The sequence below is a fragment of the Semicossyphus pulcher genome, unplaced genomic scaffold (genome assembly GCF_022749685.1).
Source record: "Semicossyphus pulcher isolate SPU_LCO1_2020_fin unplaced genomic scaffold, fSemPul1.0.p SCAF_6, whole genome shotgun sequence".
NCBI classification, from domain to species: domain Eukaryota; kingdom Metazoa; phylum Chordata; class Actinopteri; order Labriformes; family Labridae; genus Semicossyphus; species Semicossyphus pulcher.
This window is the reverse complement of record NW_027211737.1, coordinates 1,042,501-1,058,714: the sequence shown is the minus strand read 5'-3', so window position 1 is coordinate 1,058,714 and position 16,214 is coordinate 1,042,501. Positions and strand designations below refer to the sequence as shown.

At 43.3% G+C, this 16,214-nt stretch overlaps 1 protein-coding gene across 1 annotated transcript in view; it reads left to right on the top strand.

The window, feature by feature from the left end:
• The first annotated feature begins 3,656 nt into the window (after positions 1-3,656).
• pdzd2 (PDZ domain containing 2) overlaps positions 3,657-16,214 on the top strand; it is a 37,477-nt gene continuing 24,919 nt past the window's right edge. Inside the window, exons 1-6 of the mRNA XM_069682990.1 lie at positions 3,657-3,770; positions 5,750-6,225; positions 8,975-9,458; positions 13,310-13,455; positions 14,010-14,142; positions 16,152-16,214. The exon at positions 16,152-16,214 is cut by the window's right edge and continues 90 nt beyond it. Coding sequence (XP_069539091.1) covers positions 3,657-3,770; positions 5,750-6,225; positions 8,975-9,458; positions 13,310-13,455; positions 14,010-14,142; positions 16,152-16,214 — 1,416 coding nt within the window. The remainder of the gene's footprint in view (positions 3,771-5,749; positions 6,226-8,974; positions 9,459-13,309; positions 13,456-14,009; positions 14,143-16,151) is intronic.

The window sequence follows — 16,214 nt, the reverse complement described above, 5'->3', positions numbered from 1 at the left end:
TCCATCCATCATCCATCCATCTGTCCATCCATCCATCATCCATCCATCTGTCAATCCATCCGTCTGTCCGCCCATCAATCCGTCCTTCCGTCCACCCACCCACCCATCCACCCATCAAGGCTGTACACAGTCTGTTATTGATCTCTGAACCCCCCTGAACGAACATGAAACTATTTAACAAATGTCAGAATTTAAATAAAACTAAATCCTGATGGAGGTGGAGGCTGTGGTGGAGAAGGGAGTTTTCTAAAAGCAGACGGCAGAGTAGCCGCGAGGATTCAAAGTCCACAGTTCTTGTATGTGGACTGAATGAGTGCTAAATGAATGTGGGCTGCTGTTGTTATAGATAGGACAGATAACATATACTGATATATATATATATATATATATATATACTGTAGAGTGATCTGTATCAATTTATGACTTCAGATTAAAGACTAAAAGTAAGATTATACAGATAAATTGCAATAACTATTAATATCAGTCTTCCCCACAGTATCATTATTGTTGCTAATGCTAATAGTAGACCTGTTGACTTCAACTGTTACAATTATTATTATCAGCCTTATATCCTTTTTATATATATATATATATATATATATATATATATATATATATATATATATATATATATTATGCTGTTCTTGCTAATTTTACACACATTTGTAACGTTAATATTGGCATAGTAACCATAAGTATTATCTGTTGTTGTTGTTGTTGTTGTTGTTGTTGTTGTTGTTGTTGTTGTTGTTGTTGTTGTTGTTGTTGTTGTTGTTGTTTATGTAACAAGAACATATGTTGTTGTTGCTCTGTCTGCCTGCCTCTATCCTGCTCCTCCCTCTCTCCCTGTCTCGGCCCATCCAGTCTCTTCAGATGTTCAACATGAGTCTGGTTCTGCTCGAGGTTTCTGCCTGGTAAAGGAAGTTTTTCTGCCAAAGTGCTGCTCATGGTGATTCATTGTTGGGTCTCTCTTTAAGTTACAAAGAGTCGGTCTAGACCTGCTCTGTCTGTAAAGTGTCTTGAGATAACTTTGGTTATGATTTGCCGCTTTTCAATTAAAAATTGATTTGATAAATACTCAGTTTATTGCAGCATCCTCCTTGCTCTTCTTGCAGTTTATTTTGAACCCTGTGTGTCCTTTGCCAGAGGTTCTCTAAATAAAGGAGAGAAGAGTTCATGTGTTGTGTGTGGTGATGCTCAGAGTTTAAGAGTCATCTGAAATTTCTGAACACACCCACATCAGGATCCACACACAATACATGTGTTAGAAACAGCACAGAAATGTGTTATTGTTGTTGAGACAATATGTGGGAGACACTTGTTAGCTCATTGAACCAGCTCATTATCTTTTCTGCTCCGTTTGGTTTATTAGAAGCTTCATGCACATGTGGTTTAAAATAACTAATGATTAAAAAATGTTTTGAGTGTGTGACAACATGACAGAAAGGATCCCTACAGAGATAGACCTTTTTGTTACAGAGGAAGACTATTTCTTTAACCACAAACAGACGTTACATCGCTCTCTGCAAACACACCAGACTCCATTGTCATTTTACCCTGCAGGACAAAGGAGTTGCTGCTCTAACGCTGCCTTGGTTGGTTAGTCTGTTTATTTACATAAATATTGTGATGAATCTGATCTAACCATGTAAAAGGCAAAAGTCACAGATGACTTTAAAATACAGGAATTCCCCTTTAAGGCTCTGAACCACACCACATCCCCAGTCAGCATCTTGCAGGGGGATAACAAACCATGAAAGTAAACTGAACATCATGTGAAAATTGGTGGTGTTGCCCTTTAAGAAAGCTGCAGAGAAGCTCTGATTTATTCACCACTTCAAACACTTTAATCACCCCTTAAAGAGAGCAAAGTGACTGTCTTGATATAACATTTGTAAATGTTCCTCCTCCAGAGGTTCCGTTCTCCTCCATCACTTCCTTGCAGAGCTGCTCTTCCTGATCCGGCCCGTGGTTCAGCCCGGCCTGAGCAGGGCAGGCCATGTTGGCTCTGGTTTGAGAGGACAGGAATAGTAGAGACAGATGTACCACAAAGACCAACAGTTTATTTGAAGCCTGAGCTCTACATAGTCATTACAGTGTGGTCTGATGGAGGCCTGCTTTTAGTCTATATCTGCACAGATGTGGCTGCACTCAGCTCTCTGTCTATAGTTAAGATGGAGGGTCAGCCCAGATTGTGTACTTCACTGTGAACCGGCCCTGAAGGACTCAGACGGTTTCAGACCATTAAAAACAAACTGACCACTACTGTCAGCTGTATACAAAGCACACATTTATAAACTACACAAGTTAAGCAAAGGTTTAGAGAGATTATCTGAAAATCATCCAGGCAGTTTGTCAGTTTTATCTCATGTCATTAGTGGAGAGTGGGGTGAGAGCAGCCACTGTATTCCAGGTGTTTACATGAGTTTACATGAGTATAAGGAGTGAACAACAGGAGGTGCTCAGGATCATTCTGCTGCTGTGACTTGATGAAAACAGATCTGCTCTGAGCCACAGGACATCGTTGTTTGCATGATCATTTATAAACTGCTCTAAATAACAGCTAGAGACTTTTTACGTTTTGCAACTGAAAGTTCAGACTTCAGTCTCTCCTGTTGTAGGTTTATTAATGACTTCATTACATTAAGTTATCTGTGGTTAAAACATGGTGACCACGTGCACGTCAGGAAGAAACCCTATCTTGCTATGAGAGATAGTTTTTTGCTTACACCTGTTACACATCTTGTAAACTCAAAACTGTAATAGCAAGAGCTTAACTTCCAAACTTCCATAACATTAAGGTTGTTCAGATTTTAGGGATATGAAGTGTTTGGTGGTTGGCTCTGGCTCAGTGGAGTAGAGTCAGTCATCTCCTGGTCTGAAGGTTGCTGCAGTCACATGTCGAAATGTCCTTGGGCAGACACTGGACCCCAAATTGCTCCCAGTGGCAGAGCCATCGGTGTGTGAATGTGTGTGTGAAAGGGTGAATGTGACATGCAGTGTAAAAGCGCTTTGAGTGGTCAGAAGACTAGAAAAGAGACACAGAAGTACAGTCACTTTACCATTTTAAAGACACTCCAGGAAAAAACAGCACAGTCAGAAAACACAGTAATGTAGACGCTAGATGAAACTATTAAAACAACTGTCCAGTCATTTTGACTGACTTCATTCATTCGATAAATAAAGAATAAGGGACGCATTACGTTCAGGGTTCTTTAACTTTGTCCAATAGATTTATAAAATTTAAGGGTCTTTATGGGATCTTGTGAATAAAAGTCAAATGCACATGAATTGTTGCTGCTCAGCCTTTAAGGGAAAACTGTAACTCTTGAGTCTCTTGATTGATGAAGAGTTCCAAAAAGTAGAGATAAAACGGCAGAAAGGAAGAGATCTACATTGGAAATTAATAGTAACACTACGTCTGTGTAGAGCGCCACCTCTTGTACAGTCGCCTGTCTCTATACACCTGTCTGCAAAGGAAAGGTTTACATTTTTATCTCCTACATTGAGACCTGTTTTTGTGTTTCCATTAGGACAGAATTCGGGGCTGTGGGCCCACTCTGGTTCACTCCTGTTCTTGCACCTTTTGTTGGAGCATCAGAGCGGTCGGTCGGTTGTTAGAGGTGAGGGATTCCCAGCAGGCCCAGGATGCCAGGATGCCCATCACTCAGGACAACGCCCTCAGCATCCTCCCTCTACTGGAGGACTGGAACAAGACTCAGAACACAAGACCCCACAAAGACCAGAACCAGGACAGTTCTGGATACAAGGTACCGCAACTACTATTATTACTATTACTATTTGTTTTTAACTGGGCCCTATTTTTACATATTTTGTAAATGACTTAAAGATGCACAAAGTGTGTGACTGTCTCCAGTAGATGTGTTCATCCTGCAGCAGTGAAACAGGCTGTAATGGCTGCAACATAATCCTTGATGGGTCAAAGGTCGTCCACTAAAAGTTCTTGTTGTTTCCACTGACAGGCTCAGATTGTTATTCTAAGTGTCTGACAACATGACAGAAAGGATCCCTACAGAGATAGACCTTTTTGTTACAGAGGAAGATGATTGTTTTAACCACAAACAGACATTACATTGCTCTCTGCAAACACACCAGACTCCATTGATAAAAACACTGATTTTAACTCACAGAACAGGCGCTGCTGGTCGACAGCTGCCTTGATTGGTTAGCCTGTGGTATTGTGTGACTTTGGCACTGTAAATGGTTAGTTCAGATCCAACACAATATGTGTCGAACCCATTAAACCAAAAACCAAAGACCAGCAACTCTGCTCTGTAGTTTTGTGTGTGTGAAATACGGCCACCTTTAGATGAATAAAATCAGAGGGAATAATAAATAAATTCTCCAATAAAATTTTGAAAATCCAAAGCTCATCAAGGCCCAAGCTGTGGTCAGCATGGAACAGAGCAGTTATGAAAGGACTGGATGTATTTCAGTGGTTCGTTGGTGGAGATGGAGTATGAGATGACTGAGGGCCATGGAGAAGGCTCAGTGCTTAGTATCATCCAGTAAAAAGTGGGTCAGAGACTTAATAGTGGGCGATTACGTCCTGCAGTAGTAAGTGCTGCTGGATGCTCAGTGACCTACTGACTACCAGCTCTCTCTCAGTGTCTAACATGACAGCAAGTTAACTCTGTTAATTCAGCTTGGATGGCTGGATAACAGGTCATGATGCAGTTTATACTCCAGTGGAGCAGGGTTATATAAAGATGAAGATGTGACATGATAGCTTCGTCAGTATTAGAGCCCCAGGCTGTAACACTGCAGAGACACGCTTTGGTTTAATTTGGATGTCAGACTTCACTTAACTTTGGGAAAGTGACGCGCAGATCTACTTTGGTGAGCATATCCATTATTGCTGTTGAAGTGATACACTTTGGCTCCGGAGCAGTGATAGTGTTTTTGTGAGCTGTTTTCAGAGACGAATCTCCAGGGAGCCACAGGCTGTATGTGAGAAGTGGACGTTGCCTCTTCTTTCGAAAGTGAAGCTACTGCAGAAGTGCCACAAACCGCTGCTTTTCTGATGTCCAGCAGGGGGCGATTCCACTGGTTGTAAAAGAAATCTGATCCTATAGAAGTCTATGAGAAAATGGTCCTCCTCCTCTCCTGATTTATTCCCTCAGTAAACATGTTCCTGATGACTTGGTCACTGGTCTCAGTCTCTAGTTTCAAGTCTTCTTCAACACAGCATGACGTTCATTTAGTCACTGATGCTCCCATTGAGAGTCACACAGACCGGAAAGAGGGGGAGGGTTTAGGGCGGGGCTACCTGTGATTGACTGGTCACTTACATGGCAAGCCTGTAAATCAGGATAGAGATGTAGCAATGTATATCCAACCTGTCATCCAAATACAGTCACTTCTTGCTGCAATAATAAAGCCAAAAAAGATGCAGACAGCCAAATGCCAAATTCAAGGCACCAAAACACAAACCAGTGGGGGCGTCACGATGGCCACGCCCACTTCTTATATATACAGTCAGTCGTAGGAACCAATGAATTTGGAGCTCAGAGCCCAAGTCTGATGTGAACATCACACTGGTACTGATCAACCTTCAAATGACAACATTATTTCTTCCCCTTCTTCTCCTCCTCCTCCTCCTCTTCCTCCCTCTCCCTCTCCTCCTCCTTCTACTTCTTCTTCTTCTTCTCCTCCTCCTTCTCCTCCTACTCCTCCTCTTCCTCCATCTCCTCCCTCTTCTTCTCCTCCTATCCTCTTTTTCTTCCAGGTGGAGCAGGACTCGTACAGGAATGGGGAGGGGGACAGTGTGTGCAGCAGCAGCAGTGTGAACAGTTTAAACATGGAGGACATGTCTCTCTGTCTGGCTGCCATTCAGAAGCTGGTGGAGTACATCAAGTTGAACTTCATGGAGGGGGACACGGCTCCTTCATCCAGCCCGTCCTCCTGCAGGGAGGGGTTAGACGTGGAGATTCAGGCTGTGTCCATGAGCAAAGAGGAGGAGGACTCTGCAGAGTTCGGCCTCAGCTTCGGGAACATTCCCATCTTTGGAGACCCTGATGGGAGGAAGAAGGGGGGCCCGAGGAGGAGGAGGGACCAGGGCCCCATCATGGACGTGGGCTGTATCTGGGTGACAGAGGTGAGGAAGAGGAGCCCGGCCGCCCGCTGTGGGGGGATCAAACTGAGAGACGAGCTGCTGTCACTGAACGGTCAGCTGATGGTGGGAGTGGACGTCAGCGGAGCCAGGTGAGGCCGATAACATTAGAACAATCAACATTTATATCAAAGGAAAAAAATACTTGCTGAGTTTTTTTAATCTATAATGATCAAAGTCGACTTGAACCAGATGGTTCATTAGTAAAACTGAAGAATATCATTTGAGAAAACCGAGCTGCTGCTAACTACTTCAGCACATGTGGAGTTTAGGAGACCTTTGGCTTTCATTCTTCATTGGGAGCCAACAGTCTGCAGAGGACTCCTCCTTTCCAAAACAAAGGGACCAGGGGTCCGTTTCACAAAGCAGGTTTATTGAAAACTCTGAGTCTGTTAACCCTGAAATGAGGGAAACTCTGAGTTTTCCGTTTCACAAAGGGAGGTAACTTAAACCGGAGAAAGAGGGGTAACTCTAGCCTGTTTCACAGAGAGCTTTAACTTAAGCTCTCAGTCAGTTACCGTAGTAACAGACTCTATGAACCTAACCTGGTCGCGAGCAGGTTTTCTTCAGGAATCTCAGAGTTTCGCTCTGTCTCCTCCCTCTAGAATATAAAACCCTCATTCGACTTCCTCATTCATTCAGCCCGTCTCACGCGTGTGTTTGAGCGGTTACCGAATTAAAAGAAGAGACGTTGCGTCTCTGTGCTGCTCTGACCGCTTTGCAAAAGTCTTTTATAATTATGATAAAAAAAATCAAAAGACAAATCTGTGTCAAAGTCATCATTTTTAGATTTTCCACCACCACTGCTGAGAGCACTCAGATAAGACGCCGTAAGTTATTGGGTTTTTTTTTTTTAACTAACACATTCAGTTTAATCAACATGAATTATAATGTATGTGAAGTCAGCATCATGTTAGGGATAAAGCTAATGCACATTAAAACAGCCACTGAATGATGTTTCATCTGTTTCATATTTAAAATATGATTGAAGTGCTTCCATGTAAGTTTTTTTCTCCCGCTGGATTGCTCCTAAATTAATATAAATTTTAGCTTCCGGTCGTGATTAAGTATTAAATAAATAGACCGGTTCAAACTTGCACATTAACTCGAGCAGCAGTTTCTTCCCACGCCGCTTCTCTCTCTTTTGCAGCTGCAGCCGTGTTACTTTATTTTTCTAAAAACATGCTCGTATTCGCTGAACGTCCGCATGAGGATTTCGAGCTCCACTGGTGTGACGTAGGAGGACCTCTTTTTGTGTACCGTTGCCATGGTGACTCGTGGTGTCGGGGCTCCATTAATGCTGGGTTTTTACAGTCAGCGTGCACGTACTTAACTCCGGGTGAACCTACTCAGAGTTGATTGAACTAACTCTGATCAGCTGTTCTGGAACCGAAAACTCAGAGTTTCCTTTCTCAGAGTAGATCGACTCAGAGTTCAGGGTTAGACTCAGAGTTTGTTGAACCTCCTTTGTGAAACGGACCCCTGGTATAAAAGACCCTTTAAAAATCTGTGTCTCTCTGTTGCTCTTCAGCAAGACTTTGGGGGGCCACAATCTGAGCGTCTGACTTTAGTTCATGGGCTGACTTGAATCTTTCGTCCGGTAACATGTAATTGAAATCTACATTAACGAGACTTACAACAGAAAGTAGTCAGCCGGAAATGTCCCGCTGACCGAGATGCTCATCATCTTACAGGTAAAACATGAGGCTTAGAAGCCAGAGCCAGATAATGTCTGATTCCTTTGCTGGATAAATGTAGTGAAGAGAAGATGGATCAGGTCTGTGGAGACATGAAATAATATAAGCATATTCTGTAATGCTAAAAGCAGTGTTGAAACGAACAAGAGCCCTCAGACGAAGGCAGAGTGGGTGTTCATTTGGGCTCATTGAGGTCTACGGCTTCAAGGGCAAAGAATTTAACCCTGTAATGACTGTTGTCCCAGCATGAGCTGTAACAGAGCGTACTGGTAGATGTTACGTGCCAAGTGTCTCCATGTAGTCCCTACAAACATGACCTGCTCACCTGCATCATGCGTTAACACTAAACACAGTGTTTGACCCGGCAGCTGCTGATGGAGGTGAAACAACGAGCAGGAGTGTAACAAATTAATAGATACATGATTTTTGCTCTTCATCACTGAGGACTGTCAGTCTGTCAGAAGTGAAGTAACACATCATTTAAATGCTGATCAGTGTGTTCCTCTCTCTGATATCCTGACCTCTGACCCTGACCACCTGCATGGACAGCATCTCTGGACCTGGTGTGTGTGTGCAGTGTGAGGATGAGTGCAGATGGTCCAGAGAGCTCTCATAAGATAACAAAGTTGAACCTGATCTCCAGTCTGACCTGTGATGCTGCACTGCTGAAAAATCTAACGTCACAAACTAATCTGTGATTTAACTCTGTTATGCTTTCACTCATTCATCTCTCTGTCCCTTTCTGGTGAGTGCGATGTATCGCCTGGAGAGAAGAACTTCAGATTTGGCACAAACGTCCACTTGGACTCAAAGAGAAACAGATTACATCAGATTACATTTGTTTATCAAAAGTCAAAGGTGAAGGTCATTCACACCCCCTTCTCCCCCTCTCTTATGAGCATAATCTCAGCAAAGAAAGGAGCACGTCATATTAAATGTGTCTTAACTCTGCTTGCTAGTTTGACAAGAGGAATAATCCACTCTCTCCATGTGGACAGTAGTGAAGAAACCGTTCAGTGATCAAACAAAAGTACGAGACGAGATCCCCTTCACCTGTGGAGCTGTAACAGTGACATGATGCTGTACGTGGATGACTGTAGCGTTCTTGTAATGACACCATGTTCCTGTTGATGCTTGTTTTCAGTTACCTGACTGACCAGTGCTGGACCGGAGGCTGTATCTACCTGATCATGCTGCGGCGAGTCAAACGAAAGGCTCCTCCCCCTCCCTGTGAGGTCAATGGCATCATCAGTGTCTGTGTGAGTGGTGACGGCTGTGAGGAGCAGCAGGAGGGCGGAGCCTGCGAGCCCTCCGACACCTCAGGAAACTGCAAACGCACTCGCAAGTTTGGAGTCATCTCACGCTCGTCATTCACACGAGACAACAGAGACAGTTCAGACTCTGCGCTCCAGAGCTGCAACACCCTCAGCTCCTCCACGGACAGAGGAGTCGCACCTGCAGGAGACGGCTCCACACACACTCACACACAGAGCACACACGCCTGTCCTCAGGTGAGAACTGCGGTCCAGCGAATGCACAGCGGAGGCTCGGCCACGCTGCCAACGCGGAGTCACAGTCAGCTGCTAGAGAGCAAGATGGATTCAGTCAGCAGTGAACCTTCAAGCCAGGTGAGAGACTGATGACACACAGAGACCCACTGCTGGACATTAGAGAGAATGCAGGTTTAAGGCACTTCTGCTTTGGCTTCACTTTTATAATCAAGAAGCTATGTCCACTTTTTTTCTCCATCTGTGTGCAGCTCAGAGGTCTGAGCCTTCAGTTATATTCAGGTTAGTGAAACACTCTGAGGTTCATGAGGTGGTTTTGGTGCTTTGATTGTCTAAACAGAACCAACTGTGATAAATCATGCTTCAGTTTCCTGGAGAACAAGTTGTAGGAAATCAACAGTTACCATACATTTAGCTGATACAACATATGTTCTTACATCAGGGTGTGAACATCCATGATAAACGGTTTTGCTCCTGCATGTTAGTTGTGCATGAATATATTTGAAGTCATACACGTCGTAGTGTTTGTCAGGTTGTTATATTTTAATGTAGTGGCCAAATTGTATGTATACAGTTTCAAACATATGCACACATTTGTGTTTTTGAAAACCATAAAACTCTGATATTTTAATTGTTCTCTTTTCATGATCATCTCCTGTGTACACCTTTAATGAAGCAGTTTCATGATAAGAGAGGAAGACGAAGCATCAAAGCCTCCTCGGCCTCGTTTGACACTTGGAGTCGATTAGCATCAGAAAAGAGTTTGTTCACTGTTTCCTTTGAAGGACGGAGCCGTTGAATGTGGAGAGTTCAGCAGCACTGTGGGTGATGAGAGCTACGTCAGCAGTGGGGCTGACAGAGACTCACATTAGAAATGTCAAATCCATCTTCTTCACAGGGAGAGCATCCTGGTGCACAAAAACACTGAAGCTGGAAACATATCAATCAATCAAATTTTATTTGTATAGCGCCAAATCATAACCAGAGTTATCTCGAGACACTTTACAAATAGAGCAGGTCTAGACCGACTCTTTATGTTATTTAAAGAGAGGCCCAACATGAATCACCATGAGTAGCACTTAGCAATATTCGGCACATTGGCAGAAAAACTTCCTTTTAACAGGCAGAAACCTCGAGCAGAACCAGACTCATGTTGAACAGCCATCTGAAAATGGGATAGAAGGAGATGCAGGATAGAGACAGGCAAAGAGAGCAACAACAACATATGTTCTTGTTACCACAACAACATATGTCCTTGTTACATGAACAACAACAGACACATACTGATGGTTACAATGCCAATAAGTAGACTAGGGTGAAGATTGGCTAAATAAATAAATAAATAAATTAGCGAGAGAAGCAGAGCATGATAAAGTTCATTGTAACAGTTGAAGTCAACAGGTCTACTATTAGCATTAGCAGCAACAATAATGATACTATGGGGAAGGCTGATGTTAGTAGTTGTTGCAGTCGAGCAGGTCCAACGCTTTCTGTACTTCTGTAACAAACGGCACTTCTCCCTCCAGCGCGAGACTTCTCCATAAGTGAGACTTGGTTACAGACACCTCAGAGAGCATAAGGTAAAGTAGCATGGCTGTATTAGTGGCTGTATATTGGCGTATGCCCGGTGCCCTGTTAAGATACAATGTGTCTTATTTGGCGGCTGCCGGCCGGTGCTCCCTCCCTGAATACTGGAACGATTTCAGTAATTGTTGTATCCACTAGTCACTTACACGCAAACACATGGGAAAATAGGGTCTAGGTTGAAAAATCCCCAAGTTATCCTTTAATGAGAGCTCCTGAACCACTCTACAGTGAGTGTCTATAGAGAGAGATTTTGTTTAAATGACAGAAGACAGTCGTAGTTGTATTGCCAGCATGATTTGAGGTGTGCTAACCCGGCCCTCTAAAGCCCCGCCCTCTTTGTCCACCTAAACTTGCTGTGAGATCAGCTTTTTTGCTTGTTTCTGTGGTGGTCCACTCTGAAATATTGTCTCTTTTGTCTCCCTTGATGCTGAAACAAAGTGAAGTTTAGAGCTGCACATGTGGGTTAGCAAGAAGGGGAAACCAGCAGATGATCCTCCGTCACACAGAGCATGACCTGAACAAGTCCTCTCTCTGTTTATTCTGCTGCACTCTGAGATGAAATAACACACTCATGTTATTTATTTTATGTTTCTCACCCTTAGTCGAACACTTATTCTTATCTTAACGGTCTGAAATCATCAGCTGTGTGAGGTGTCCATCAGGATTTTTGCAGGCGTTTCTCTCACTGTATAAAATGAATCTACAGAGCTGTTGTATCAAAGAGGTATCAGTCTTAGTCTTGGTACGTCTCACTCTTTGCCCTATAGTCCAGCCGTCCAATCGGAACAGTGGATGTCTGATATGTGTACAGATGTCTGTCAGGACAAATAGGATCAGCTCGCAGCAACAACTGGTGAGATGATCCAGAGTGAGGCTGAGCTTTAACATGTGGGTCAGAGGATTGAGACGGACAGCTGGTGTGTCAGCCCGTCACAGGGTTTGTGTCCCACATGGAGACGACCTCCGTTCTTTTAATCCTTCCAGGTCCACAGGCCTGAAAGTGGCTGACAGGGCTCAGATCAGGGGGCTGTGCAGATGTTACACAAGACATAGGGTCTCTCTCTCTCTCTCTCTCTCTCTCTCTCTCTCTCTGTCTCTCTGTCTGTCTGTCTCTCTCTCTCTCTCTCTGTCTCTCTGTCTCTCTGTCTGTCTGTCTCTCTCTCTGTCTCTCTGTGTCTCTCTCTCTCTCTCTCTCTCTCTGTCTCTCTCTGTCCTGGAGAAATTATGAATGACCCAACAAACAATCAGCTGTTGTTTCATGACTGTGTTCAGACTGAATGAACTCCGGTTCGGTTGTAGACTTTATCCTCACAAAGCTTCCAGAGCAGCCAACGTGTTTGTGATCGCACATTTTGCCTCAGTACAGATTTCATTCACTTTTATTCCTTGATCCATTTCAGACATGTCTGCCTGTCTGACTGTCTGCCTGTCTATCTGCCTATCTATCTGCCTGTCTGTCTGCCTGTCTGTCTGTCTGTCTGTCTGTCTATCTGGCTGTCTGCCTGCCTGTCTGTCTGTCTGAAAGGGATAATCCATTAGCACCTCGGTATGTTCAGTCTCTGCTGCCCTTCAGCAGAACACTGAGTGATACTGTCATGGCAGGTGTGTGTGGCCTGGTGTCATATGCATGTAATCTAGGTACACACAGTGGTTGCTGTGCGTTATGGCTGCAGATTAATGAACATGTGTCCTGCTGCCTTCAGGTGCTGCTGGGATCATACAGAATAAGCTACTACCCTCACAGTGTGCTAATCCAAATGTTACCACACAAATACAAGTGTTTATTTCTGCAGCGATCTGTGTTCATAATGTGTTCATAATAACGGCTCAAACATTCATAGGAGGTGGCCTCAGCACTACCAGTAGTTGCCTTTGAATTGCCTGTTGTATTAGCCATCCCAGGTGCTGTACGAAACGATGCTTACCTTCAGTAGCTGCTCTTCCAGTGTGTTCGTGCATTTAACTGTTAACAGATCTGTATAGTAGATATTTCCCAGAATAAGTGAAAACCTTGACCTGTAGGTGGCGCTTCAGGAGCAGGAGTCAGGGGATCATCAGACTGATTACACATATAGTGATTCATTCTATGCATATCAGCATGTTGCAGCCAAAGTCAGGAGGAAACATCCTCTGAGGACAAAAACCATCGTCAGGCATCCAGTAGTTTTTTAGACCAACCCTGCTGTCTCTATGGCCACAAGAGGACAACAATACAATGTGCACTGAGCAGATTACATGTAGAACAAACCAGGACTCCTCATGTATTTCAGTAGGATGACACGGTTGACTTGTCCTAGGCTCATGGTCGTTATGTATCTTATTACAAATATATCTGAACCCTGTGTGACATCAGTCTGATGTTTGATGTCTGTGTCGTCCTGCAGCCCAGAGATGGCAGCCACATCTGGAAGATGCACCTGGTGAAGGGTCAGGAGGGGCTGGGCATCCAGATCACAGGGGGGCGGGGCTCCAAGCGGTCACCTCACGGCATCATCATTGCTCGAGTGGAGGAGGGGGGCGCCATTCATAGGTACAGTCTATTCTTATAAAGTCAGACTAAATGGACCAATGTGTTTGTATGTGGGGCTTGTATTATGTAAATGATAGCTACTATATGATATATTTGTGAGTACAGACCCACATCCCCCTGAAAACTCAGACACCAGATCTCAAGGCTTGTGATATTTGTTCTACAGAGCAGTTGGAGGCATGATTTAGACTTTAACCTCTGAGGGTTTTTTACCTGACTGATACTGACAGTCTGCCTTTCTGTCAACATTTAGACTTTCTAATTGAATTGGTACGTTTCTTCCTCCTCTCTGTCTTGAGGCCTAGCTCTGAAATGATTCTGTGTTTTTCAAAATACCTGCAAGCGACGAAACCAGCTTTTCACTCTGAGTTACCCTAAAACATACTGACTCTTAACATTCTCTATTTAAACAACCACAAGAATAAAGTGCACAAATACATAGAACAGGCCCATTTACTAGTTTATTAGTGCCTTAAGTTAACCAATAAGTTAGTTTGTGTGTGCGTGTGTGCGTTACACTTATGTGTAATTGTTTCTGTCTACATGTGTTTCAGGGACGGTCGTCTTCACTCCGGTGACGAGCTGCTGATGATTAACGGTCAGTCTCTGGTGGGCCTCACTCATCAGGAGGCCGTCGCCATCCTTCGCTCCACTACTGGACTGGTTCAACTGGTGGTGGCCACCAGGGTGAGCATGCACACACGCACACACATATACACACACACACACACACACACACACACACATACACACACAAACTGCTGTCACTTGAAAGTAAAACACATTTGTCCCATTTTGGGACTGGAACAACAATTATTGACAAAACACAAGCTGTGCCATCACTATAAGATGCCTCCTCATGCACCCGCCGTTCTGCAACCAGGAACACCCTCCAAGTCCCCAGAACCAAGCTCTGCACTATGGGTGATCGGGCCTTTTCCTCTGCAGCTCCGAGGCTGTGGAACACCCTCCCCGACCACCTGAGGGTCCCACAGACTGCAGATGTTTTTAAACGGGACCTAAAAACTTATCTTTTTAAGAAAGCTTTTTGCTAAGTGCCTTTTATAGGCTCTCCTTTTAACACATAAAAATTGTCTTGTTTTATCTTTCTTCTCTGTAGCAGTTTGAGATTCCTTAAATATAAAGTGCAATACAAATAAAATGTATTATTATAAGATGGTTTGAGATGCAAATTTCTGATTTGTTAACTGCTAAATACATTTATTCTAACTGCTGATTCAAACACATTTTCAAGCTTTTTGAATTTCAGTCTTAAAACACCAGATGCCCGTATTCACAAAAATTCTGAGAACACTCTCAGAGAGCTCCTAACTTAGTTTAAAAACTTCTAGCAAGGAGTCCTAGCTTAGGAGTGATTTAGGAACACTCTCAGATAGGGCTGAGAAGGACGGTGAAATCAATCGTCCTAATCATAGAATCTAGTCAGACCTTGTGTCTTCATGAACACTATGTTATGTAATGAACATTATACTTTAAAGTGTACAGCCTACAGCGCTGTAATTGTGATCCCCCTGCTGATTGACGGCTGTGACAGAACCAAGTCATCACTGCTGCACTTTGCATTTTTCCTGTTCCCAAATATCTTAATTAAGATTATCATTACATTATTATCTTTAGTTAAGATACTTTCATGTCTGGCGATATTGCGTTGGGAGGGAGATCGCATCTCTAATGTAATCTACCACAAACATGATCCCTGCACGATCCAATCTGTAGTGTTTAATTAGCTCACTGTCATTCATATTTTGGAGCACATTTCTCCTATCTCTCCATCTTTCCGCCATTTTCTCCTCTGCTTGAGAAAGTCTTATGCCTCTTAAAAGTCCTCCTCACTACTATTAACAGTTTCTCACCTTAGGAGCTCTCTTACAGGCTGAGATGCTTTGTGAATAACTTTTATCTTTACCAGGATCTAGTCTGAACTTTAAGGGGAAATTCTTAGAAAACGTCACAATTCTAAGAATTTTCATCACAAGGAGCAACTCTTTGCATTAGGAAGCTTTATGAATACTGGCCCAGGTCTGCTGCAGAATCAGCACCCTGGATAGAGACAGAGATTCACTTAATGAAAACAAAAATGAATGAATGATTAAAAAACTCTCAACAGCAGTTCCTTTACTTTGGGAAGTAAGTGGAAGGCCTCTGTTAAGTCTGTTATTTTTATTTTGGGACCAAATGACTCACAAGCACACGAAGTGTGTGAATGTCTCCAGTAGATGTGTTCATCCTGCAGCAGTAAAGCTGCTGGCCTACTGCTGCCTCGATTGGTTAGTTTGTTTTGATGTGGTGAACAAATAATTTGCTGGATCAAAACTCATCACTTAAAACACCAAAGTCTCACAATAACACAAACAAATAATCGATCAAGCAGCAATACACCAACAACATCTGAGTTTTACTCATCATTTTAGAGGTAAAATTACAGTTTTTTTAAATGGTGATTGGTGGCTTTGAAGAGGTAGTGTAAGCACTGTTTCTAGCTGAAAACAAAACATTTTACATTGAGAAAAGAAAAGCACCATAACGGGACAACTTTGGCTAACTGATCAAATAAGGTCTGTCATTGGTCGGATAACAGCTGTTTTAAACATATCACTTTTCTATTCAATATAACAAGTTCCTGCTGTCGAAAAGCACCTAATTACACATTTCTAAACCTCTCCCTGTCCCTGCAGGAGGAGTCAGATGTGGGATTCGAGCGTTTCCCCTCCACCAGTCTGCCTGACCTGGTCAGCACC